General features: G+C 44.6%; 1 protein-coding gene across 1 annotated transcript; it reads left to right on the plus strand.

The window, feature by feature from the left end:
* Positions 1-15211: 15211 nt before the first annotated feature.
* LOC140254024 (uncharacterized) lies at positions 15212-23506 on the plus strand. The gene is made up of 6 exons (XM_072340200.1): positions 15212-15265; positions 19006-19360; positions 19620-19918; positions 20013-20066; positions 20157-20530; positions 22742-23506. The coding sequence occupies exons 1-5, from the start codon at positions 15212-15214 to the stop codon at positions 20511-20513; spliced, it is 1119 nt and encodes a 372-aa protein (XP_072196301.1). The 3' UTR covers positions 20514-20530; positions 22742-23506.
* Positions 23507-24260: the final 754 nt, after the last annotated feature.

Consider the following 24260-nt stretch of genomic DNA (forward strand, 5'->3'; position numbering starts at 1 on the left):
CTCTCATTTTATTTGATTTATTAGCTTCAATTCCAATTATGTTGTATTGTATCGCCTTCTGTATCAGATCTGCTCTGCAGGGGGGCTGAACTTGATGATCTCTAGTGGTCCCCTCTGGCCTCTACAATTCTCTGCATTGTGACTCTGTATTGTGTTATCTTGCATTGTGATGTTTTGTATTTACTAAATAAGTTATGCTCCTCAGGCTGTTGCTGCTGTTTTGTTTTTAGACCCATCTCCCTACCCTTTCTCTTTTTTCCCTTCTCCCGGGGTGTGGATCCGTGGGACCCCTGCCTCATTAGTCACGGAACTGAGCCAGAGGAGCCCATAAACCATCTACAGTGGGTACAATAAATGCTTTCATGAACTCTGGAGTAAATACCAACATTAAGCTGCATGCAAACAAACCCACAGCCCCCCAGAACCTGAAATATTAGTGCCTCACAGTGACAACAGAAACTGATGTGTCCCTGGTAAAGACAAAACTGGATCTTTCTCAAAAGGCCTAGTTCCTTACTCTCAAATGCCACTCTGCCAAATGCCAAAAGACTTCTCTATCCTGAGCAAACAGCTGCGAGGCATGAAAGCAATGCCAAATATTCAGTCGGTCGGGTAGAATGAAGGTAACAGAGCAGATGCAGTCCATCAGTATTACTTCGTTTGTAAAAGCAAAAAATTGACAGACACTCATTAAAGTACACTCTCTGTGGGACCATGCACAAAACTGTTGAGGAATAAACAACGCATTTGAAGTCTTTTGTTTAGAGAAATATTAATTTCAAATGGGCTTCCAGCATCTGCCTTGCTAAGATGCATCTGAATGTCTCAAGTATGAGAAGCCAAGTAGGTATCGGTATTTATTGCCTCTCTATCACTGTTTTGCAATGATCCCACTAGTCAAGTTCTGAGAGAATTGAAGGACAAGGTTTTTTTAAAATTTATGATTGCTATTTTAGGCAACTTATGTTCCAGACAGAAATCTACAATACGACTCTTCTGCCTTGCATTGCATTATGAAAGAGCAGAATAGTCAGCAGTATATACATTTGGGATGAAGAGGTTTGAATTTTGAAGCAGGTCAACTACTGGCTTAATGCACAGAAACAAGAAATTTGAGTCCCCTGTGACTTAGTCTCCAGCCTTTGAAAAGACCAAATATTTACACAGCCCAATGAACTGCTCTTCAAAGCAGATTTAAACACTTCACATTCCCATCCAACCTAACTGTGGGGCTGATCACTTGAGATGTAACTCATTTTTTCACCAAATACCACCCTTAGGTTGGAACATTTCAACCTGCAAAATGTCAGTGACATGCGACAACCAGGGATCCAGTCCACAGAGCTCACTTAAAGCAGCTCTGTACTGTAGAAATATTACCTCTTCAAATGAATGAAACACAGAATGACCGCTAGCACGATCAAATTTAGGTTTAAAATGCCCGTCCTTTGAGGTGTCAAAACCGAACACATTACTCTAGGTGAGGTCTCACCAATTCTGAGTGCAAGGGTGGGATTACTTTCCTAGTCCTGCTCACCACACCGTTCCTGATCCAAGCCAGGATTCCATTGGCCTTCTTGGCCACCTGGGCCAAGTTTAAAGGAGGTTTTGGGCTATAGCTCTTAAGAGTATTTAACAGCCACATATCCTGCAAGGCATTCTCATTCCACCTGCAGAGTCAGAGAGATTCTTCAGCTCATCCTTTGCATAAAGCTGATAGTAACTCAAAGCTCAGTTCCTCCTATCTTGAACTCATCAGGTGATCAGATAAGAGACGTCAGGCATTTTCAGAGAGTCCGGCGAAGTGCTCACTGAAAGAAACAGAAAGTAGCAACAGCTCACACTAATAGTTATAAGCTGTGCGCTATGACTCTCCTTGTCTCCCAGAACACTTCCCTTACAGCGTTTAAGTAAATGTAAGGATTTTGCTTGGCTGTGAGAGGAGCCATCACCAAACCGCTTCTTCTCCCGGAGAACGCTGCAACTTATTGCACACCCTCAGAAGGACCTCTCACCTCACTCTGCATTTTCAGACCTCCCTTCTTTTTCTGTCTGATGCCGCTGATGGCTGTGACCGATATATCCATAACAGCATGCGATACAAACATTCACAGTTCTACCATCATAAGAAATGTAAATGAGTGTAGTACAACTGTCAGGATTTAAAATTAAGAACAAAACTGCTATGTAAAGGGAATTTTCATCACTGAAGTCTTTACAGAGTACCCGTGTCCATATCTGGAGATAACTGAAATCTCACCAAAAGCATTTCTACCTTAAGTGACATGTAAGCGCAATCCCAAGCAACACCATACAGAACCATTTGTATAGCTATGCTTCAGATTTCACGTCAGCAATTTTCTCGAGTGCATCATTAACCCACTGGGGAATCAGTCACATCATTGCTCCCATGTTTTCACTGCTGCCTTCAGTCATGTTTTCTCCATCAGGTACAATTATTGTACATGTGTAACAAACTTTTGTTATTGTTGTTGTTGTTTGTTTGTTTTTGGTTTGTTTGTTTTTTGTTTTGTTTTGTTTTTGAACAAAGGGAGAGGGAAGTGGAAGCAGAAACAGCACACAGCAGGGGCCGCTGGAAACCGTTAAGGCTGGGGTCGCTCTTTGGAAGGATGATTCAGCTGTCAGGGCCCCCGGCCGGCGCTAACGAGGCCACGACTGTCAGGTGCCGCGGGGCCGCGGCCACCCGGGCGCAGCTGCTGCTCGTCGGCAGCCCGGGGATGTTCCGCCCCCTACGCCTCTTGAGCTCCTCCAGAAGCCGTCGGGAGCCACGAGAGGAGCTTCTGGGATTCATCAGTTGAGGGAGCTGGAGCGGGTTCTGCTGCTGTGTCCGGTCGTAGTGCAGTTGGGGCTGGTAAGTACCGCGGCGGGCTGCTTTTAATACGGGACCTTGGGATTCTATGCCACGTTCTCTGCGTGTTGTGCTGTTTTGTTTCAGGTTGCAGTGACACTTCTCCCGATGAAGATCAGCCCGGACCGGTGAGCCGATCAGGTAGTACCGGGACCGTGGAGGCGGCGAGCTCCCGGGAGCCGTTCGGTGCCGTCCGCCCGCAGCGGGAGGACGCCGGGCTTCCGCCGCGCTCCGTTCGGGGCCGACGCGGGGCTCTCGCCGGGCTCCCCCGGCTTCTCGGAGGCGGGGTATCATCGCCGTCCCGCTGCCGTCGCGTTTTCGGAGGGTGCTGCCGCTCTGTTCCCCGAGTCCTAGCGCAGCCTCGGGGCGCTCTCAGCCCCTCAGGGCTTTTTAGCGGCGCCGTCAGGTCCTCCCGATCTCTCCGGTAGGAGCGAACGGAGTGGAGCCGTATTCCTCCGTTCTCGGTGCTGCTGGGAATAGGAAGCAACGCAAGGGGCTGCTGAAGCAAGCTTTGTTCTGCTTCAGGCTGAGCGAAGGCTGCAGCGGAGCCCGTCGTCAGCCCGAACCGGCGAGACGGTGGGAGCGGTGAGCATCTGAGAGCAGCTAGATAAGCTGGGGGCCGCGGCCGAACCACCGGAGAAGGGTTTTTCGGGTTCTTCGGCCCCTTCCGCTTTCCAGCGGTGGGAGCGAGCAGGGTGGGACCACCTATTCCACTCGCCGCCCCTTATTTGTAAGTTCAGGAGCGCGATGTCGTTCCCATCCCGGAGACGCGGCGGGACAGCTTGCCCGACCGGAACGCGTTTGGGATGGCTGTGTTGTTTTCAGGGTAAGGGACCGTGGAGAGAACCAGAACTCCCCGTGCCGTGCCTCCGGATGAAGGAAGACCTAGGAGAGCCGGCGGGTGAGGCTCAAGAGGCAGTAATGGTGGGTAACATCACCGGGGGTTTTGGTTACAGAAGTTAATGGAAACTTAACAGAAGTTGTCAAGTTTGCCAAAGGCAAAGTAGAGATGAGGGAATGCGTGGGCCTGCTGCGATGGGGACCAGCTGGTGAAACGGGATGTAAGCAGGCGGAGGTGCCCAACGCCCTCCGGTGGCTGCTGTGACTGCTCCTTGGGGGCGTGAGATGAGAGAGGCTTTGAGGAAGGAGGAGCTTGTCTCAAGCGTGGTGGAGCTGGTCAAAGGTGATTTAGGCAAAAAGGAGGCCTGCATATTCCCAGACCCTAATTGGACATGCCTGTGTGTGCTGAAGGAACTGGCAGAAGTGAGTACTGAAGAGCTCCCTATCCTGTTCTTTCTGTTCTTTTCTACAGGAAGGGTGTCTGAGGACCAAAGGACAGCCCGAGTCCCTGCAGTGTTCAGAAAGGGTGAGAAGGTCAGCCTGTGCACCCTGGTGGCCCTTCAGAAGCGATTTGAGGAGCTCTTCCAGCAGTTTTAAGGACAGAGCAGGCATCTGGTGTGACTGCAGAGCCTCTGTGGAGGGAGGTGAGTTGTGTTGTTGTGTTCTTGGCTGGTGCATGCTGTCCCTTGGTGTCAGAGGCCCATTCCTTTTTGTTTGAGGGTGATGGTATGTGGGTTTTCTTGTTCAGGCTGAGGGTGTGCAGGAGGAATGGAGTTGGGAGAGGTGATGCCTGCAGGAGTGGAGCATGTTTCATCTGGTGTGGTGCAGCACTGTAGAGTGAAGTCTCCTCCCTGGGTCAGGAGCTGCAGAGTATCCAGGTAGGTTTGTTTCATGTGGTGTTTTGTTGTGCTGGTGTTAGTGTGGTTCTGTTTGAGGGGGCAATAGAAGGTGTATATTGTGTGGGTGTATGTTTGAGTTGGTGTGTGGTGTTGTGGTTTGGATATGAGTATAGCTGTTTTGAACTACTTGTTTGTATAGAGCAGCAAATGCTTCTTTACTCCATATAATAAAATCTGGTTAAAAAGGAGTAATCCTTAATACAATTGCACTGTAGAAAGTAACAAATCTTTGAATTTATTGATTTTTTTTAAAGACAGTGCAGTGTTCTGTATTATAGAACTCCCATTCTCAGTCTACAAGCACTTCTTGACTTATTTCTCTTCCTTATCCCTGTAACCCTGGTAACTTTCTCCTGGACATCTACCCACCTATAATTTGCAGGACAACATATACGAACTTGCTTTTTTTTAGTCTGGTTTAAGGGCCCAAGCTGAAGTCCTGTGACTGTTAGAATACAGTGTTTCTAGAGTCTGTAGGTTGTGGTTTAATGGGGGGAAACAAAGCAACTGACCATGTGTCTGGAACAAAAACAACACAAAAGGCTCCAAAATAATAATAATAATAAAAGCAAATAGTGATTGTTTGGAGTTTATTGCAGTATGTAAATACTGGAAGGAGATGAACAGCAGCTATTGTTTATGTAAGTGTTTCCATCTCCTTGTGCCTTTCTTTTTCATAGCTTTTTTCTAAGATGTGTTGCTTCTGTCTGGCAATCTACACATGAACTGTGAAACTTTGAGGGTTGCCCCAAAAGTAACAGCAAGGTAATGGCTGTATTAGTGAGGACCTTACATACCCACATGGATAGACTGCAACAAGGGATCATGGCAGAGAGGTAAACAGAACCTACCCCCAGAACTGTGGCATTTGGTCAGTGTGGCAGCCCCCAGACACATTTCCCCCTCCCCCCCCCCCCCGCCTTGCCTGTCTTTCCTCCTCTGATCAGGCAGGAGCTGTGCTTGTTCCACTGTAGTGTGAGTATGTGGTATCTTCACTGCTAGAAGCTATGAACTGTCTCTAGACTGACTCTTTATTCTGCATTGATTCCAATGTGAAAGCTCACTGCAAAATATGAGAAGCCTGATTACGTTACCTTCATTACTTGTTGAGTCTTGCAAGCCAGACACTTTACAGAAAAGGGACAAGGAAGAGATCTAAAAGAACTATATCATTTTTCTAAGTTGATCTTTGGTATGCTTATGAGGATATATGCTATCTCTAGCTGCAGACTTAATAATTCCCTGAAGATTCACCTGAAGATATACTTGTATTGCACAGCAGATAATTGAGGTTTTGAAATGCCTGTTCTTCTTGCCAGTGATTTAAGAGGTCTTAGGAGGAGCACAAGCTGTGATATTTTGTATTGACTGAAAACCTCTTAAAAGGGGAGTAACCCAACAACTCTATTACAGGTCATAATTTGGCTTGAGCAGCGGGACTGGGTGAACTTCTTGAGGTTCAACCAAGTCAAGTGCAGTTTTGCACTATGGTGATGCCTACTTTTGCTATCATTACATGCCTGGGGAGAAAAGGATTGTGCACAGCCCTGAGGAAAAGGATTTGGGGTTCTGCTGCACAGCAAGTTGAATGTGAGCCAGCGATGTGCTCTTATAGCCCAGAAAGCCAACTGCATCCAGGATTGCATCAAAAGAAGCATGGCCAGCAGGGTGAGGGAGGTGGTCCTGCCCCTCTGCTATGCACTTGTGAGATCTCACTTGGAGTTCTGCATCCAGATGTGGAATCCTCTGTACAGGAGAGGTACGAACCTGTTGAAGCACATCCAGAGAAGGGCCACAGAAACAATCCAAGGAATGGAACATTTCTACAACAAGGACAGGCTGACAGAGTTGGGGCAGAGTTGGGTTTCTGAGATGATGATTCTACTGCCTTGCTCATCTTACTACTCAGTTCCTGACAAATGCTCTGGCTAGCCTGGGGTAAAACGGTATCTAAAACTGAGTGAAGATCCTGTACAATACCTCAGTGTGTTTCTATTATTGCTCTTCTCGTGTGTTCTCTCAGATTAATACCTTGTTGTCATTTTACTGTTATTGCTATTTCATGTCATGTAGCACACTGGGAATTGAAGAATTAATGTTGGCTCAAGACATCAGAAGAGAATTTCTGTAGTATGGCAGCAGAGACTGAACCTTGGACCAATGTCCATTACGTGTTGTTGCTGTGTGACAGATGGCAGCAGAGGAACATGGAGAAACTGGCATTTCACGTCCAGGAAGTGTGTATGAAGATAAGGTGTGTCACTGAATTTCTCTGTGGGGGAGAGAAATGGCACCCACTGACCTTCTTTGGTGCTTGCTGAACACATGTGGGTGGCGTGTAGTGAACTTCAGTGGTGACAGTGACCTGTGGGTCACTTGTGCTGGTGCAGATTAGGACATGCACAGCATGCAGCCTCACGTTCGTAGCTGGCAAAAATGCATAGCTAATGGTGGTGACTATGTTCACAAATGAAGGTTTGTAGCTGAGAATTTGCTCTACCAAACAAAATTACTGTGCTTATTTTATCTGTTGTGGTTTCCATTAAAATAAACAGGAGGCATCATATGTGGTCCATGAGAATTTGTCTTCATTCAATTCAGCCAAGACAGGTTGGACGCTGGTGCGATACACTGTTTGTACCACAGCCTGTTCCCTCAGATCTTGGGTTCCTTTCTCCAGGGCAATCCATCTGCCTGGGTTACATCCCAGGTGAAAGAGAATTGCCTAAAAGGAACCTTCTCCTCACAGCTCAGTTATTTGTGCTTCTGATGCATAGAAGGGGTGTGCAACGGGCATAGCCCAGTGGGAACAGCATATACTCTGTAATCATCACTGTGTCTTCTCCCATAGCCGTATTTTGTACCATTGCTACAACAAGGAAGAAAGTAGCAAAGGACAGAATGAAAGGACATAAGCACTAATAAAACAATAGCAAGTGCAATCACAGTGTTGAGCCATACAGCTTTGTGGTTTTTTTTTTCTTCTCATTAATAAAGTGGTGGGAATGGCAGAGGAGACGAGTGGTGCACAGATGTAGATGCACAAAAAGGGGAGAAGCACAAAAATAGAGATCCCTGTTTAAGACCATATTTTATTTTATTTTTTTAAAGTACTTTAGGAGAGAAAAGGTGGATGCTCAGAGAAAAAATTAAAATTGAATGTCAAATTCTGCATTCCACTTCAGGACAAGCTGACTTCTGACTTCTTCCTTTGCAGTTTTTCAGCGGTTAATGCTGTTCTTTCTGCTGATGCTTTATCCCTTCTCTTTCTTTCAGTGCAGTCTTACTGCACATTCTGCACTTACATGGCCCTAATCAATGTGGCTGGTGATTTTGTTTTCCTGAAGTGCTGTGGTTTAAGTTTGCAGGTGGTTTAGTCCTACTGCAGTTTTTGGCTTCCTCCCCTGCTTCCCACGTGGTAACAGTCGAGACTGGGATGAGAGGGGGAACAGGTAGAAATAGTGAATTAAAGATAAAAAGAATTTACTAACGTACAAAAAAGAAGGGGAAAACTCGATTATGGCTATGGTACGTACACTCATTTATTTATGAGTAGCAACTGTTAACCACACAATTGCCCAGCCACCACTGACCGATGCTCAGCCAGTCCCCAAGCATCGGTAGCGTTCAGGCTGGACGTTAGGAAATATTATTTCTCTGAAGGAGCGGTCAGGCAGTGGTATGGGCTGCCCACGGAGGTGCTGGAGTCACAGACCCTGGAGGTGTTCAAGGAATGATTTGACGTTGTGTTGAGGTAGACTGTTTATTGAGAACTATTGGTGATGTGTGGATGGCTGGACTGGGTGATCCAGCCGTGATGATTCTATGATTCCAATGTATAATCTGATTTTTCCAGATGCAGTGTATTGTAGGGGATGTGATATAGGAACTCAGTGCTGTGTTCTTTTGCCCAGGTGATTCTAAGATTGTTTCAGGACTGAGTCCTGTTGTCTGACTCGGTTCTTTCTGGGTTGCCATGTCACCAGAAGGCTTGATTTTCAGGGCCCAGGACAGTAATTTGGGCAGTAGCAAATGAGCATGGGGTCTGTTTCCAGCCACCTGGTGGTTGCTTCCACCACTGGAAGCACGTGGTGCTTGGTTGGCCAGCAGCTGTAATCCTTTTGCACATCTCAAAGATTACTAAATGTTAGGAGTCAGAGAGCTTCTTTGTCTTTCTTCCCCTCCCATTTTAGTAATGGCTTTGCTCAACCTTAATCCTGACTTACGGGCTTCTCTCCTTGTTAAATGTTTTGGCTTTTATAGATATATTTTTCATCTTGCTTATAGGGGTCAACAGTTAAGGGCACTGATTAGTTCTTTGGTTGAACTGCTGGACTTATTATCGGAATTGGAGTGACCACAGGGCTAGTTGTGAGGCTCATGGCAGCTGCAGGAGCCTTTAGAAGGGTTACAGTACCCACAGGTCCATCACAAGCACTGAAGCAATTGCAGGGCCTGTTGCAGGGATTGGAGCAGCTGCAGGATGTGTTGCATGGGCTGGAGCAGCAGCAGAACCTCTCTGATCTCCCCCATTCTGTTTTCAAACGAACATTAAAAAATGTTTTGTCTGTGTAATGGAATATTTCAGTGAAGGTGTTTTGACAGCTGTCTCTATGGCAGGGCAGGTGGTGGGAGAGTAGTCTCCGTGTATTCTTTCCCTCCAGTAGATTCTTTCATTCTTGTGTTTGGTTGATGCAGAAGGGGAATTCACAGCACAAAGTGCTCACTAGAAACCTTGTTTTTTGAGAGGGAAAAAATGCTTCATTATTTTTGGAGTCTTTTTAAAGCTATAGAAAATATTTCCGGTATTAGTTATCTGAAAGGACATTTGGGCAAAAGAATGAGATGTGTTTTATCCCTTAACGATTGTTTGTACTCTTTAAATAGAGATGAGATACTCAAATGTGTGGAAAGTTGGGTTTCTGTTTAGTTTCTCCTTTAGGCGTCCTCTCAGCACCAACCACCTTCTCTTATGCTTTAAAATCAGAAACAGAGAACTGAGAAGATTTTATTTAAATCTCTGAGGATACGGCAGTAGTCCTGAGAAGAAAGAGAAGAAGTGGGTGAGCCTGAGCTACCCTCTGCAGTGAGTATCAAGGCAGAAAATTAATGTTTTGGCTGGCCAAGAGAAGATATGATGTTGCTTTTATGCTTTTATATTTATTATTTATTATCATCCAGTATGTGATTTTTACACCATTTTCCTTTTTAAAGCTTTAGGTCATTCAGCGTCACTGAGTTCAGTGGAAGAAACGAATCCCATGGATGTATCTTCTTAGCTTTAAAACAAGAAAGGGATTTGAATGTTTTGCTGATCTCAAATCCACTGTGAAATCTTCAGTGTGTCTCCAGCTGTAGGTACGTAAATACTACCACTATTATATCAGGAGGCGGTTGATGTTGTTGTCACAGCTGTGGTCGAGTGATTTGAACTTTTAAAATAAAATAGAAGGTAAGTCAGAAGTGTACCAAGATGCGAACTTTGACTGATGCAGCTCTACCATGGGAAGCTTGACCCAATGCAGTGGTTGAAGAAAGTTTTTCATGAAGCTTTGAGGGGATCCCATTACTGTGTACCAGAATTTGCCCATTTTTACACGCTGGAATGATCTCTTAAAAGAGAGCCATCTTTCCATGCAAAGAATTGGTGAACGTGTGAATTGCTGATGGCAGCAAACTGTGTGTAAAAGATGAAAGATCAGGTCAGGACTCTTGACGCTGTAAGATGTACAGGCTGTAGCTTCATTCCACCCATTTAATTCACAGCTTTTGTATTGTTGTGTAGTTTTAGCAAGGTCATCCGAGCTTTTGAGAGGATAAGAATAAAATATGGAGAGGACAGTTTTTGAGAACCAAGCTGGTACTTTCTCTACTTGTAGGATTTCTCACAACCGAGCCACCAGGACATCTCCAAGGAATTTAAAAGAACAACTTTTAGTTGTTCTTTCTTTCAAAGGACTGCTAAGCAGCCTATACTGCTGTCCGCAGTTTGCTGTGACATAATTGCTGGAGCGGAGAATTTACAAGCTTCCCTTTGCTTGTCCCGGCTGAAGTGTTTAACTCTGCTTTCTGTTAAATGGATGAGGCTAAAGTTAGGAGGATTCACCTGTATTTTTAAGGAGGCTGTACTGATATTTTTTTTTACCTTAATATTTCATGAAGCATATTTTTGATTGCTGAAGTGACTGTGAGATCAGTGGTAATGAAAGGGTGTTAGCATGTGGTATCTATTTCTGTGGTGTATCAGAGTTGGAAGTATCCTTTTAAAGTTCTTCAAACAGCTCTGTGGTGAGGATGATGTAAAAAGGCACATTGACAGAGTGTATTCTGGTGAATTGTTTACAGAAGCAGAAAGGGTTCCTGCAAAGCTGTGGTTTGAGGCCAAAATACAGAACCGTCCAGATATCGCTTGTTATGTAGCTGGGGGTGTTCATAGGTGTCTTGTATTTTAAAATGCAGTGGGGAAGCACCAGGATCTATTCTGTCTGTTTCTTGATTAAGCGATGAGACTTTACTGGAGATCAGCTGATGTGTAAGGGAATTCCGGCCTTGGTAGACTAACAGGTGATGCTGCTTCAACTTCAGGTCCCTAACTTTTTTCTTTTAGTGAAACAAATGCGAAGTTAATTGTCACAAGGGAAGTTTAATGTGAAACTGAGTGAGAATGAGGATAATCAAAGGAAAGATTTAGCAAATTAAGTCCATATATTTGATGACCCACAATAATGTTGTATTCCTTCTTTCTTTTTTTTGATGCTGTTATTGGAGTAAAATCCTGAAAGTAGTGTTTTCACTGAAGAAGTAACTTCCTGCTGGAGGCTGACAAAATGGTAGAACAATATTCAGCCTATTTCATAAAATACAAAACTTCATTGTGAAACGTGATATGTAGTCCAGTTCACCTGTCTTCCATTTGGCCTTAGAGTGATGTGCATGTACACAGTACATCTCAATTTACCTATAAGAATAAGGATGACAGAATTAAAATGTCTCAAGTGAAGCACTCTAACATATCTATGCAGAACTGGGGAAGCCTCCAGTGATTTCCAACATCATAGGACACATTTTCTTTCTGGTAGCTTAGGGGCCTTTCCATTAATGTCATATTTTATGCATTGTTACACATACACACACATATGTAGATATCACATATATATATATATGTATATGTATATATATTGCTTGTATGGTTAGAAACTGAGAACAAAGTTCACAATGGACTGGCTTTTGTAAAATGTGTTTGTTTAGTATTTTTTTTTGTAGGGGCTAAGTAAGTTGTTTTTCAGAAATATCCCCTACCCGTGTTTTCAGAAGAGTAAAAATAGCTAAATGTATCCTGTTCTGAGAGAGAGCGTTCATTCCACAGTTCTTTTAAATTGCATAGTATTAAATAAGCAGTAAAATAGATGACTGTCACCAGGAATAAAATCAAGGCAACTGATCTTCACAGTCCTTCTAAGGACTCTGAACTTTGCTGAAAAGGGAAAACATGATAAACAGAAGAATGATGTTTTAAGATGCTGAAGAGAATAGGCTGTACGAATGAGAATCAGTGTGCGTTTTAGATATGCTGCCAGGTGGATGAGACAAAGGTGTGCATTTGTCAGCATTATTGCTCTTAGGTTTTGATTGTTCCAGCATTTTGAAGAAGGTGTTTTGGAAGGGATGCACAAATTTCACAATCATTTTTGTACCACTTAATAGAGGTTGTCTATCCACAGCTCAGAGGAAGAATATTTGTGTCCCTCATGTGCTTCACAATAACCTTTAATCCTTGAAATCCTACGTACTCTGTCCCACAGCTCCTGCTGTATCTGAACTTAACTCCAGATTCTTGAAGGCAGGAATAAACTTTCCAGTCAGTTGAAAGATATTTGGCTGACCATCTGTTTCCAGGATCTAATTATCTTTTTTTTTTTTTGGGGGGGGGAAGAGGGGAAAGAAGTTCACATTGTTTTTTATAATGTATATATGTGGGAAATGTGATTACTGTATGAATTGTGCAAATGTAATTAAAGATATGGTCACATTTTCTTCCAAAAAGTAGTTCCTGAATTTCACCGGTGTAAGTAAGAGGGAAATGAAGTTCAGCAGTTGTCCCTCTCACAGTGATGCTGTGTCTGTAGGCTTTACGTGGCTTCAGAGATGCACCCAAAGCCAGCAGAATCTTGGTCTTGTAACGTGAGGTTTAGACAGCGAACTTTAGACTGCAGATTGTTGGAAATGTTTCCACAAAGGACCATTGCTGAAGAATGTTCCACTAAAAACATTTCCTTCCTTTCTCTTCTTTGTTTTCAACTTGTAAAAATGGATGTTTTCAAATGACTTTCTCTGGTAACCTTTCCTTCATCCAATACATAAATTCTCATCTAAATGAAGAAAAAGAGCCACCCAAAATCAGCCTACTTCAGACAGGCACTTGAGCCCGTTTCACTTGGATTCCGGATAAGAAAACTCAGCACTAGTTGGCACAGCTGACCTACAGCAACACGCTGGTGACATTTCTGTGGGATTCTGAATTTTGCACAAGTGAAAACGCTTGGTTCATCTCAACACCTCCCAAGCAGCGATGAAACTATTTACTACTCTTTTAAAGAGATGCTGAAAAGAAGGGGATCAAAAAAGGACAGCTTAATACACAAGTAGAACTGCTAATTCACTTCTAAATGCAATTTTTTTTTCTGCTTATAAAATGATCTTTTATTAGGAAGACTGGTTGAAGTCTTTCAATCCGCTCCACACTCAACAAGATTTTTAATTTTATTGTTATGCATGTAAATCAGAAAGTCTGCATGCTGCCTTTTTTCCTTGAGACTGAGCTTGTTTCCCTCTGCTTTTAATCTGAGTGAATTTCTGAACAGACCACAATGTAGTATAAATTAATAATTTCCTAGTGTCATGTATTCTGATTGGGCTATGATTGTTTCGCATGTTAAGTTTATAGATAAACACCTTAATTTGTACATTGATAAAGTGAAAGATAATTTTTGATTAAAACTGAAGATTAACTCTTTCAGATATTCCTGGTCTCAGTGCATCTCTGCTGGACGTGGTGCTCTGCGTAGAAGATCATCGTTTCCTCTGGAGTGCCGATGTGCATGCGTGACTTCGAATCCAGTTATTCCCTTGTGTTCATCTGTGGGATTTGACGGAATAACCTGACTGCAAGCAGCTGAATAGCATAAGGGAATCTTTGCAGAATCACACCAAATTCTAAATGATTCTCTGTAATATGAAACATCCCTTATTCTTTTCTTCTGGATCCTCTGTCTTGTATGCTTTCTTTGAATGATTTTTCTCCTGTCTCACCATCCAGTAATCAATACTAAGCTGTTTAAAGGTGCTATGACAGAACGTTCTGCTTTCTTATATGAATTAAGATTTTATTTTGTTAAGCAGTATAAGATCTCTAAGCATTTCTTTCCACTTTTTGCTGTGATATTCCTTTCTGTCATTTCAAGTGACTCCACACTTGTCATTTTCATCACGCTGGAAGCGCAATCCGTAACTGAGAAGTGGGCTCTGAATTTGTTTGGTTGGCAAAAGCCGTGGTCTAAAAAGGCATCAGAGCCCTTTCAAAATGTTACGATGGATGCTCCACAGTGAGGATTTCTGTTTGCATTCTACCGTGAAACATAAAATTAATATAATGGAAAGAGATGTTAGGCATGCTCAGAAAGGCCTGCTCATCTCTAATAATGGCTTCACAAGGCACAGCTTGGAAGCATATTTTCACATTGAAAATGCAATTATATTATGCATTATATAGATTGTTTTCATTATATTACAAAGTTAATTTCCTCTATCAAATGGTTGCAAATGATGACTGGCATTTTTGCTACGTATAGAATTAAAGGAATGTTAATAAAAGTAATAAGGGCTGAACTGTCCCGGCGTTCCTGTGTGCGCTACAGATAATAAGCTAAATATCCTCACAGCACAACAGGAGGGCTTTAGTAACTGGAAATCAGATGTTTCGTGCGCAGCATGTGAACTTATTTTGTGACTGTGATGTCAGCATGTCAGCCAAAATTGCAATCTTGCTGATGATTCTCAGTGGTCCCTTTTATGTGACTTTAAGCAAAATTGTAAGATGAATTGCTGGCATTCACTCACACACCAGATAATTAATGTATTGAATGTTTGATTTCTTGTTTCTTCCTGTGTGTATACATACATTACAAAATGACCATACGTTGTGGTGTAAGGACATCTTAAAATTGGGCTTCTGATTCTTCACTTAATTTTCATTTTTTGAAATAAAGGTATCCTATTCCTTCTCATTTCCTTAGGGATAATATCTTAACATACTGCCAGCCTCAATTTGAAAAGTGTATCAGACAACAACCGGCCCAGCGCAGACCTAGAAAGTAATGAAGATATTCATCTTGCACTCTTCCATGCCGGTCAGCTGCTGCCCATTCCCTTATTTTAGTATTAGGGCTTCTGCCTGTTAAGCGGCCACTTATGTACTTTATTGCCACACGAGCCTGGAAGCTGGGAATGGAGAGTCACACGGGGATGTATATCCCACAGCATTGGAGAGTTTGGAAAGCTTCCCCTTTTCCCGGGAACTATCTTTTAATAGTTATTCCAGGGCAATATGAATTTCCAACTCATCGTATTAGAAGTTCTGATGGAACTGAAAACTGTGATGGTGAGAGATAACATTGTGGCCTATGACAGAGCAATATGAGGGACCCAAAGCTTCATTTGGATTCTGAATTCTAGCAAAGAATCTTGAGGAGATAATGAATTATGTCATTAAACATAAACATGTTTTACCTTGGTTAAAATGCATTGTGCTATGGGTGAGAGTGCAGGAAACTTGTGTTTAATATCGCTCAGAATGAAAAGCAACAGATCCTGACATCTCCAAATTAGGGTTAGGGTACCAGTGCATTTTTTTTATTATTATTATTTTATTTTTTTTGTTAACTTTGAGATATTTTCCAAGATGTTCGTATGTGACATAAATGCTTTCCTGTTTTTAAGGGAATTTGATTCATTTTTGTCCACCTTACACTTAAATCACGGTGCATAACAAAAGCAAAGCATGGCGAACTGACAAAACAAAAACTCCCCTTCATCACTCGGTTACCCGAATGGACATTTGTACCTCAGTCAGCATTAAAATAACAGAGGTTACCATTAAGTAATACTCACATGGAGCTGACAAAGCTGATAAAGCTTAGGGGGACAGAGGGCTCTGCGCTCAGTAACAGTGAGCAGATGAAAAATCCCTGAGTTATTTTTGTGAAGCCTATTGCTTCTGAAATCTATGGAAAGACAATCAGCACTTGGCTGAGCTTCTAAAACGCAGTGATTTTACATGCTTTGTCACACGTGAATTGTAAGGAAGAATGACACAAAGATGGTAACAGATATTCAAAAGATAATTTATAAGGGAAAAACTCACCAATATGGATGCCTATGTTGGGAAATGCTGAGGCAATCTCCACCAGGAAGCACTCACCAAGAAAAGCTGCCTTAGTTATGGTCAGCCCTTAAATGAGGTCTAGAGGAGGTGGAGTCAAGCTCCACGCCTTCCAGGAGCACAGCAGAATTACTCTCACCTATGCTCCCACAACAAACCCGTCACTTGCCTCAGCTGATCAATCAGAGTTTCAGGCTGTGATTACCAATTTCCCATACATTAAAATATTCGGATGGAGATGAACTTTGTGTTATCCATCTGTTAGGAAAAATATCTATTTTCCTTGCAGTAAAGCTGACAGCAATACTTTGTCTTACCCAAATTTGCCTGCTGGTTAACATGAACAATTACGGTGATGAGAAAACCTGGTTTGTTCTCGGTTACAGTCAGAGTTTTGGTTTCTCTCACCAGAAGCGTTTGACTTTTCATCAGGCAGCCTAATGATTTTCCTTTGAAGGCTGCCGATCCCTTGTTGCAGTGTATCCAGATTGATATTTTATTACAGAACTGGGTTTGTTGGCAGATTTAGTCAAATATTCTCACCGTACCTTTGATGAGTTGAACAGGATAAAATAGTTTCACAGCCTTCTTTGTAGAGGATAAAGGGCAGAGGCTGGAATTCATTTCTATTCACAAGATCTCAGTTACGAGAAATGAGGTTCTAATCTCATGACTGGAAGAAGCTGAGGGAACTAATTTGCTCGTACACTTTCTCACTGCAATACATGACAGCTTCACAGCAAGAGGTTTTTTTTTTTTGTTTTGTTTTTTTTTTTTCCTTTTCTCTCTTCCTTGTTCTTTGTTTTTTAGTTTGTTTGTTTGTTTCTGTATGTGGGAGGTGTTGTTGTTTTGCTTCTTTTCTTCTACCTTCCCAACTGTATCTTAGTATCAGGATTCCCTCTGGTGACCTGCAGACTCCAACTGCAATCAGACTCTGAATGTTATGCGTTGATTCTGAGCAGAAAAAAAATGAAACCATTTCATCATTCATGAATTAGGAATAGCACAGATTTACAGTCTGTGACCCAGGGAAAGTATTCTCACAGCTAGCGATCACTTCTCGAGGCTTCTGAGATCTAAACCTCCCATCTACCTTGTTATTCATGTTCTCAACCCGTATTAAACTGCACTCTTTCTTTCTAGTATCACATCAAAGTCGCACTACTTTGTTATTTTTTGAAGGAAATCCAGACAAGAATAGGTGTGGGGTTTTTTCCCCCTCATTTAGTAACAGACATTGGTATCTGTATTGGGTTTCTGTGACAATATTTTGAGAGGGAGGGGAGCAGCAGGAGCGATCTCTGTCACGGGCAGGGCTGCCACCCCCTCAGTCACCCCCCATCCAACCCAGGCTCGAATGCCTCCAGAGATGGGGCCATCACGACTTCTCCGGGCATCCCGTGCCAATGCCTCACCAACCTGAGTAAAAAATCCCTGCCTCTTAATAACTGACCTAAATCTATCCCCCTTGTAATTTAAAGCTATTCTGCTTTGTCCTGTCACTATCAGGCTGTACAGAAAATGCTAAATCACAGCCAGAAGCAGTGATGGAACATCTGGAGGGAAGTCCGCTTTGGGCTTCTCGGTCAGAATCTGTAGCCCAGGACACGTTCACTTTGAGCACACGCACCCATTTGCAGGCAGTAGGTCCGGAAAGCGAGAGATGTATTCATACATTTACAAGCCAAGGAGTTGTATGTGCCAGTACCCGATCGCTGTATTTCACAACTACATTAACTGGATGGCTTTGCCAGAAAACCAGCAGGCAAAGGTTTCCTCCCGCTGTCCCCAAAACATCGAGATTTCCAATTAAGACCAAGACTGCTAAGCAAAGCGAGTTTAATCACTGAAGTCTTTACACAGTACCTTGGAGATGACCGAACTCTTTCCGAAAGCGTTCCTGCCCATGTATGCGTCACATCAACATAACCCCGAGCAACACCGTACAGAGCCGTTCATAAAGCTGTGCTGCAAATGTCCTTCACCAGCTATTCTGTCAGGCACATCATTAACCCCTGCGGGTGTTTGCCACATCCCTGCTCCCATATTTCCACCTCCACCTTTAGTTTTTCTTCTTCAGTCAGGTACAAAGTTGTTACATATTTAACAATCTTTTTTGGTTTTGTTCTTTGGTTGTTTTTTGTTGTTGTTGTTTTGGTTTGGTTTTTGTATTTTTTTTTTTTTCTCCTTTTTTTTTCTTTGGATGAGGGCCAAGAGAAAGCGTGGCAGAGACAGAAAGCGGACAGCAGGGGACTCTGGAGACCGTTAATGGCGGGGACGTTCTTTGGAAGGGTGTCTCGTGAGACGCAAAGAGATCCGTTCCAATTTGGCACAATTATTTAATTGATTTATGAATCCGTCAAAGAGGAGAGAAGGGGAAGCGCGTACTAAGCTGTCATTTACAGAAACGTCATCTCAGCCCCTAATTCAGATCTAGGGCTCACACGTCAAACCGTCACGGCCCCGGGCCGGCCGTAACGAGCCCCAGCTGCGCTAACGAGGCGGCGAGCGTCAGGCGGGGCCGCGGCCGCCGGGCGCAGCTGCGGCCGCCCGGGCGCGGCTGCGGTTCGTCGGCAGCCCGGGGGCGGAACCGCGCCGACGCCTCTTAAGCTCCGGCTGAGGCCGCCGGTAGCCACGAGGGAGTCGACGGGAATCAGCATTACGAGGAGTCGAAGCGGGTGTCGTTTCTTCGTCCGATCTTCGCGTTGGTGATGCCGAAAGGCGGTAGGTGGGTTTGTTTTTTTAACGCGTGTTTTTGAGCTTGGTTGTGATGTTTTTCGTTGTTTCGTTTCAGGCTGCTGCCGGATCTTCCGCGTCGAGGATCGGCCCTGACCGGTGAGTCGTTCTATTGGAACCGGAGCCGCGGAGACGGCGCGCTTCGGAGCCGTCCGGGGCCCGGCTTTCCCGACGGGAGACCGCCGGGCTCTCGCCGCGCTCAGTTTGAAGCCGACGCGGGGTAGTCCCTGGGCTTCCCCGGCTTCTGGGAGCCGGCACAGTGTCGCCGTCCGGCCGCCGTTACGTTTTCGGAGGGAGCCGCCGCTCGGTTTTCCGAGTCGCAGCGCAGCCCCGCCGCGTTCTCGGTCCGTCCCGAGATTTTGAGCGGCTTTCTCGGATCCTTCCTTTTTGTCGAGCCGGAGCGAGGGGGACGGGGCCGCGTTCCCGCGGTCTCGGTGCCGCCGGGAGTAAGAAGCGACGGCGAGAGCCGCTTAAACGGAATCTTTTTCTTTTCGCAGATCGCCCGAGGGTCGCGGCGGAGACTCCTTTATGCCGGAATCGCTGAGGCGGTGGAAGCCTTGAGAGTTTGGGAGTTAATAGGTATTTGTGTTTGTTTTTGTTTTTTGTAGTAATCTCGCAGGTCCGCCGTTCGACCGCTTCTATTTCCTCGCCTTCAGTTAGGCGCGGCGGTCGGGTTCCGACCCGGCGTTTCGGATGGGCCGGCGCGGTACCGCCGCCGGACGAGCCCGGGCGGAGAGGGACCCCGGGGCGGCCTCGCCCCTTCGGCCGGCGTTTTCGGGCGCATCGGTCCGTCCTGCTTTCGGGGACGGGATCGTGTGTTCTCTCCTTTTCTGTGTAGTTTCAGGAGCGTCGTCTCATTCTCCACACGGAGACACGGCTGGACAGGAACGCTGCCGTGGAGGGCTCACAGATTTTACAGGAATACGTTCCGGGGACGAGGCGGCGGAGTCGGTGTTGTGGCGAGAGTTCCTCGAGGGACGCGGAAGCGAGGGGAGCGCCGAGGAGCGGGGCTCGAGCGGCCGGTCCATGTGGGTTTCATTGCCGGGGGCGTCCGTCGCAGGCCGGGACCGAGAAGCGTGGAAATGGGCGTGCACGCATCCAAAAGGAGCTTCTCGGCTTCAGTCGTTTGTTCTATCAGTAGGTTTGTACGTCCCTGCTAGTTGTCAGGAAAGTGAAATGTATCTTTGCAGGAGGTTCGGTCAGCGAGTCTAAGACTAAAATTTTTGTGCAGGTGACAGGAGACCGGGAGGAGCGCGAGGCCTCCGGAGCTCGTCTTCAATTGCGAGTAAGTGACGGGAGTAACCTGAACAAAGGGAGCTGGGGTGAGTGATTTGCAGGTAGTATTTTACTCAGTTAATCATTTTATTTTTGCAAGGGACTGGAGGACTGCAGGGTAAAGACGATCGGCGCAGCTTTTGGGAAGCGTGAGAAGGACGGCCGGCAGAACTACAGGTTTTCACTCTCCAGACAGGTTGTGGAGCCCTGTGGTCCCGGGATACTTAAGTTGGACCCGCAGCATTCGCAATGGAATAACCATCACAAAGGCACGGAAGCAAGGGAGCCGAACAGCAGGATTTTTTTCTTTCACATCGGCAAGGGAGCCGAACAGCAGGGTTTTCCTTTCACATCGCGTTCTGTAGCGGAGCATCGGCTTCGACAGGGAGGACGGAGGGGAGCAGGGGCGCGAGCCGTCAGACGAGAAGGTCGGCCACCCGGAAGCCCGTCGGGATGAGGATACGGCGTCACCAGGTAGGGGCTGTGTTTCTTTACCCTTTTTTTTGTTTTTGGAGGTAGATGGAGCGTTTTCGGTCGTGCCCTCGAGGCGTGTGACTTGTTAGAGGATTAGGGTTAAGAAATATTGGTGTGGTTGTCCTGTAAGGGTTTTGTAGTGTGAGGTGCTATGTCTTAGAGCTGTTTAGTTTTGTCAGGTTCTAGTGCAGCTGGTGCGTCTGTCGATGCCGTGGCTGGCGGGCAAAGGCAGGAGAAGGGTCGTGCTAGAGTGTCAAGCGGGGTTCAGCAGGCGGTCGGTTGGAGGTTAGCACTGCGGTGAGGGGGTTGTTTTTCTGTTGCCGGTTGGCCATAGTTAGTGGTTATGGTGGAATGTTTGTTAATGTTGCCTCAGGGAGTTGCAATGGGCACGGTGGCAGGGGGCGAGTCAGACGGCTCGTTTGGATCAGGTTTAGGGGCTCGCAGAGGTTGGCGTTGTGTTCTTTTGTCATGCGGTTTCTGTTAGTGCGGAGCCTGATGTCCGGAAGGCAGGGCAGATCGGTTGAGGCGTGTAGCATCGGCAACTTGTGTAGTTTTTGGTGTATGTTTGTTTTTTGTGTGGTTCGGAGGCTAGAGTTTGTAGTGTTGTTAGTGCTTCATTAGGGGACGGAGCCGTCGGGGGTTAGCTCGATCGTGTTATTGTTGGCACCGTCAGGTTAGCGCATGCGGTGGCTTCTGTGTTGCATTTGCCTCGGTCAGCAGTTGGTTTTGTTGAAGGTCAGTTAATGTTTCTCGCTGAGTAGTTGGTTGTTTGTGTCTTGTTAGGACTTGGCTGGTTTCTGTTTTTTGTGGCACCGAGTTTTCTGAGTTAGCAGCCAAAACTGTTTTTTGAGGGAAAGTGTTCGTGTCGGTGAGCGTGCAGAGTTTTCGGCTTTTGTCAGCGGTCGTTGAATTCTCCTCGTAGAGTAGTTTTGCGGTTGGGGTCTGTCAGGACTCGGTTTGTTTATGTAGCGTTGAGTTTGGTGTTTTTTTGGAGATTTAGTGTGTTGTTTGAGCATGCGGAGTTTGCTGCTTTGGTTGTTGGTTAAATTTTGTTGTTGAGGAGTTAGATGTTTGTGTGTTTGTTAGGACTTGGCTTGTTTTTTGTGGGGAAAGTGTAGTTGCTTGAGTTTTTCTTTTTCTGTGTTGAGTTTGGTCTGTTAGGAGTTGTCTTTGTTAGTTTTGGCTGGTGTTTTTTGCGGAGTTAGTGTTTGAACATGCAGAGTTTTCTTTTGTTGATTAAATTTGGTTGTTGAGGTGTGTTTGTTAGGTCTTGGCTTGTTTTTGTTGTTTAGTTGTCTTAGTTTTTGGCTTTTAGTTTTCTTTTTGTTGTTGAAATTTCTTCTTTTGAGGAGTTAGATGTTAGTGCTTTGTGGTTTTTTTTTGGTTGTTGAGGTGTTAAGTTGACTTTGTTAGTTTTGGTTAATTGTTTGTGTTGAGTAGTTAGGTTTTTTTAGGTCTTTGAGCTTTTTTTTCTTGGGCTGTTAGTTTTCTTCGTTTGGCCTTTGCTTTTGTGCTGACTTGGTTTGGAATGTAAGGGGGAAACTCTGGCTGCTCACTCTTGGAGTGAGTGGCTGGAGTTTCCCCCTTTGTAATGGGGCTAGACACTGGGTTTTGCACTATCTCTAAAGAGATATTATTTTTTTATTTTTGGGCGGGATGGTGGGTTCATGTCGGTCTTTTTGCCGGTGAGGGGGCCTGTGAAGGCCCCCCCTGAGTGGGGGTGTGAGGGGGCCCCACCTGGCATAGGGGCCCCCTGAGTGGGGGTGAGGAGGGGCCCCACCTGGCATAGGGGCCCCCCTGAGTGGGGGTGTGGGGGGGCCCCTCCTGGCATCGGGGCCCCGTGAGTGGGGGTGAGGAGGGAAAGCCCCTTCTATAGGGGCTTCCCCTGAGTGGGGGGCAGCTTCTGCTCAAGTTGTCTTCCCTGTGTGCTTCAGTGTTTCCTACGTGGTGATGGCTGCATTGTGGTAGGGCTCCTGGGCTGTAAAGGAGGTTTGGAGGAGCTGGGTTCTATGTCCTGCAAAAGAAGAAAAATGAATTGAAGTGTTAGGATAAACCAGAATGATGAAACAGCTTTTCTCTATGTAGTCACTAAATGGCAATTGGGAAGTAGAGGGGGTTGCCCTCTTAAAAGGGTTTAGTCTGAGATACCTGAGAAGGAGTTAAGTTGCTATTCTGCTCTAAGTGTGTTTTTGTTTTTTTTTTTTTTTCCAGGAATGCAAGTCAGTTAAATAGAAGAATAAAGAAGATGGTCCAGATGGTTCCTTGTGTGTCAAGTCCAAGGCTGACTTGAGTGCTTTTCTACATTTATGTAATATTAAATAATCTCTTTGCATTAATGAGGTTTAACTCAGTATTTCTAAGTGTGCCTCCTTAAATGTGTGCTGAATGTAACCTGTAGGCAGACAACTTAAATTTTAAAAATAAAATATGAACTAGGACTTGCTTTGTAAGAGAAGGCTTTGAATTACTAATTATAAATAAAATAAAAATAGATAAATTATTATTACTTTGTTATTACTACTTTATTACTTAAGCCCAACTGTAGAGGGCAACATCAGGGTACAACTGTTCTCATGTCAGTGTGTACCACTGGCATATCTCTAAGCTCACTTCTGTAAGGTGAGAAGTGGGTTATGATGTCTGTCTTGTTTGGAGACAAAATAAAGGCTTATAATGTTCTTTCAATAAAGCTGTTGTGGCTGTCAGAGTGAGTGCTGTGTGTTGTCAGATGTGAGTGGGATGTCTTATGCAATTAAAGGAAAGAGAAGCCTCGCTCAAGACTTTGTACAGAGGATGCCTGTCTGTCTTTGAATAAAACAAAGATAAACCCCACAGTAATATGTCACTTACCTCAATAAAAGATGTGCTGGCTACTTCTGGACTTGAGCCTTGTTCCTTTGGTGTGGGTGTTAGGCTGTTTATCTTGATTAAGGTAAAAGGTGATCCCTCATAAGCACGCCCAGTTGTTATGTTGCATAGCCTGTAGAAAAAGAAATTGAGACTTAAATTCAAATTAACTAATGCAAGACTACATAACATATCAGATAGGCTTTACGCAACAAGTAAAACTGCAGAGTAATGATACCAGTGATTTTACTGTTGCAGTTGAACTTAGGGATAGAAGTACTCCTTTAATTCAGTAAAGCTTTGAGCTCTTCAGAAAACACTTCTTTCTATGTTACAGTTAAGTCTGCTGACAATTTACTGTGGTTTCTCCCTAGGAAACTCTCTAGCTGCTGCTTTTCCTTTAAAGCCTTTGCCTTGAAACTTGGTCCCAAACTGAGACTTAACTGTAATACAAAAGGGGGTGGTGGTATTGTATCACATTGTTCCGACTGAAATAAATGGAACTGCATTCCCTTCTGCCTCTGTGTCTAAAAGCAAACAGGTTGAATCTTTTCTGCCGTAGTCTGCAGTTATGTACTGGCTACATGTTTAATAAATGATCTGTTTCTGCTACCATTGAAGTGCAACAGTTGTTAGATAATTCAGGACTGTGTGCAGAGCTCACTTAAAAATGATTCTGCTTCCCTATTGATATGAACAGCACAGCAGTACATTAGTAGATATATCTAATTAATAGTTCAAGAACATGTTAGAAGGCAAATGATCATTGCAACAAGCATAATGATGGATTGTTTTCCTGAGGAATGCTTAAAGTCTCTTTAACTGAGCTAATACATGCTTATAAGAAACAACAAGCTCATCACAATTACAAGTCTGATTTTTC

Source organism: Excalfactoria chinensis, chromosome 6 (assembly GCF_039878825.1).
Source record: "Excalfactoria chinensis isolate bCotChi1 chromosome 6, bCotChi1.hap2, whole genome shotgun sequence".
In the NCBI taxonomy this organism is placed as follows: domain Eukaryota; kingdom Metazoa; phylum Chordata; class Aves; order Galliformes; family Phasianidae; genus Excalfactoria; species Excalfactoria chinensis.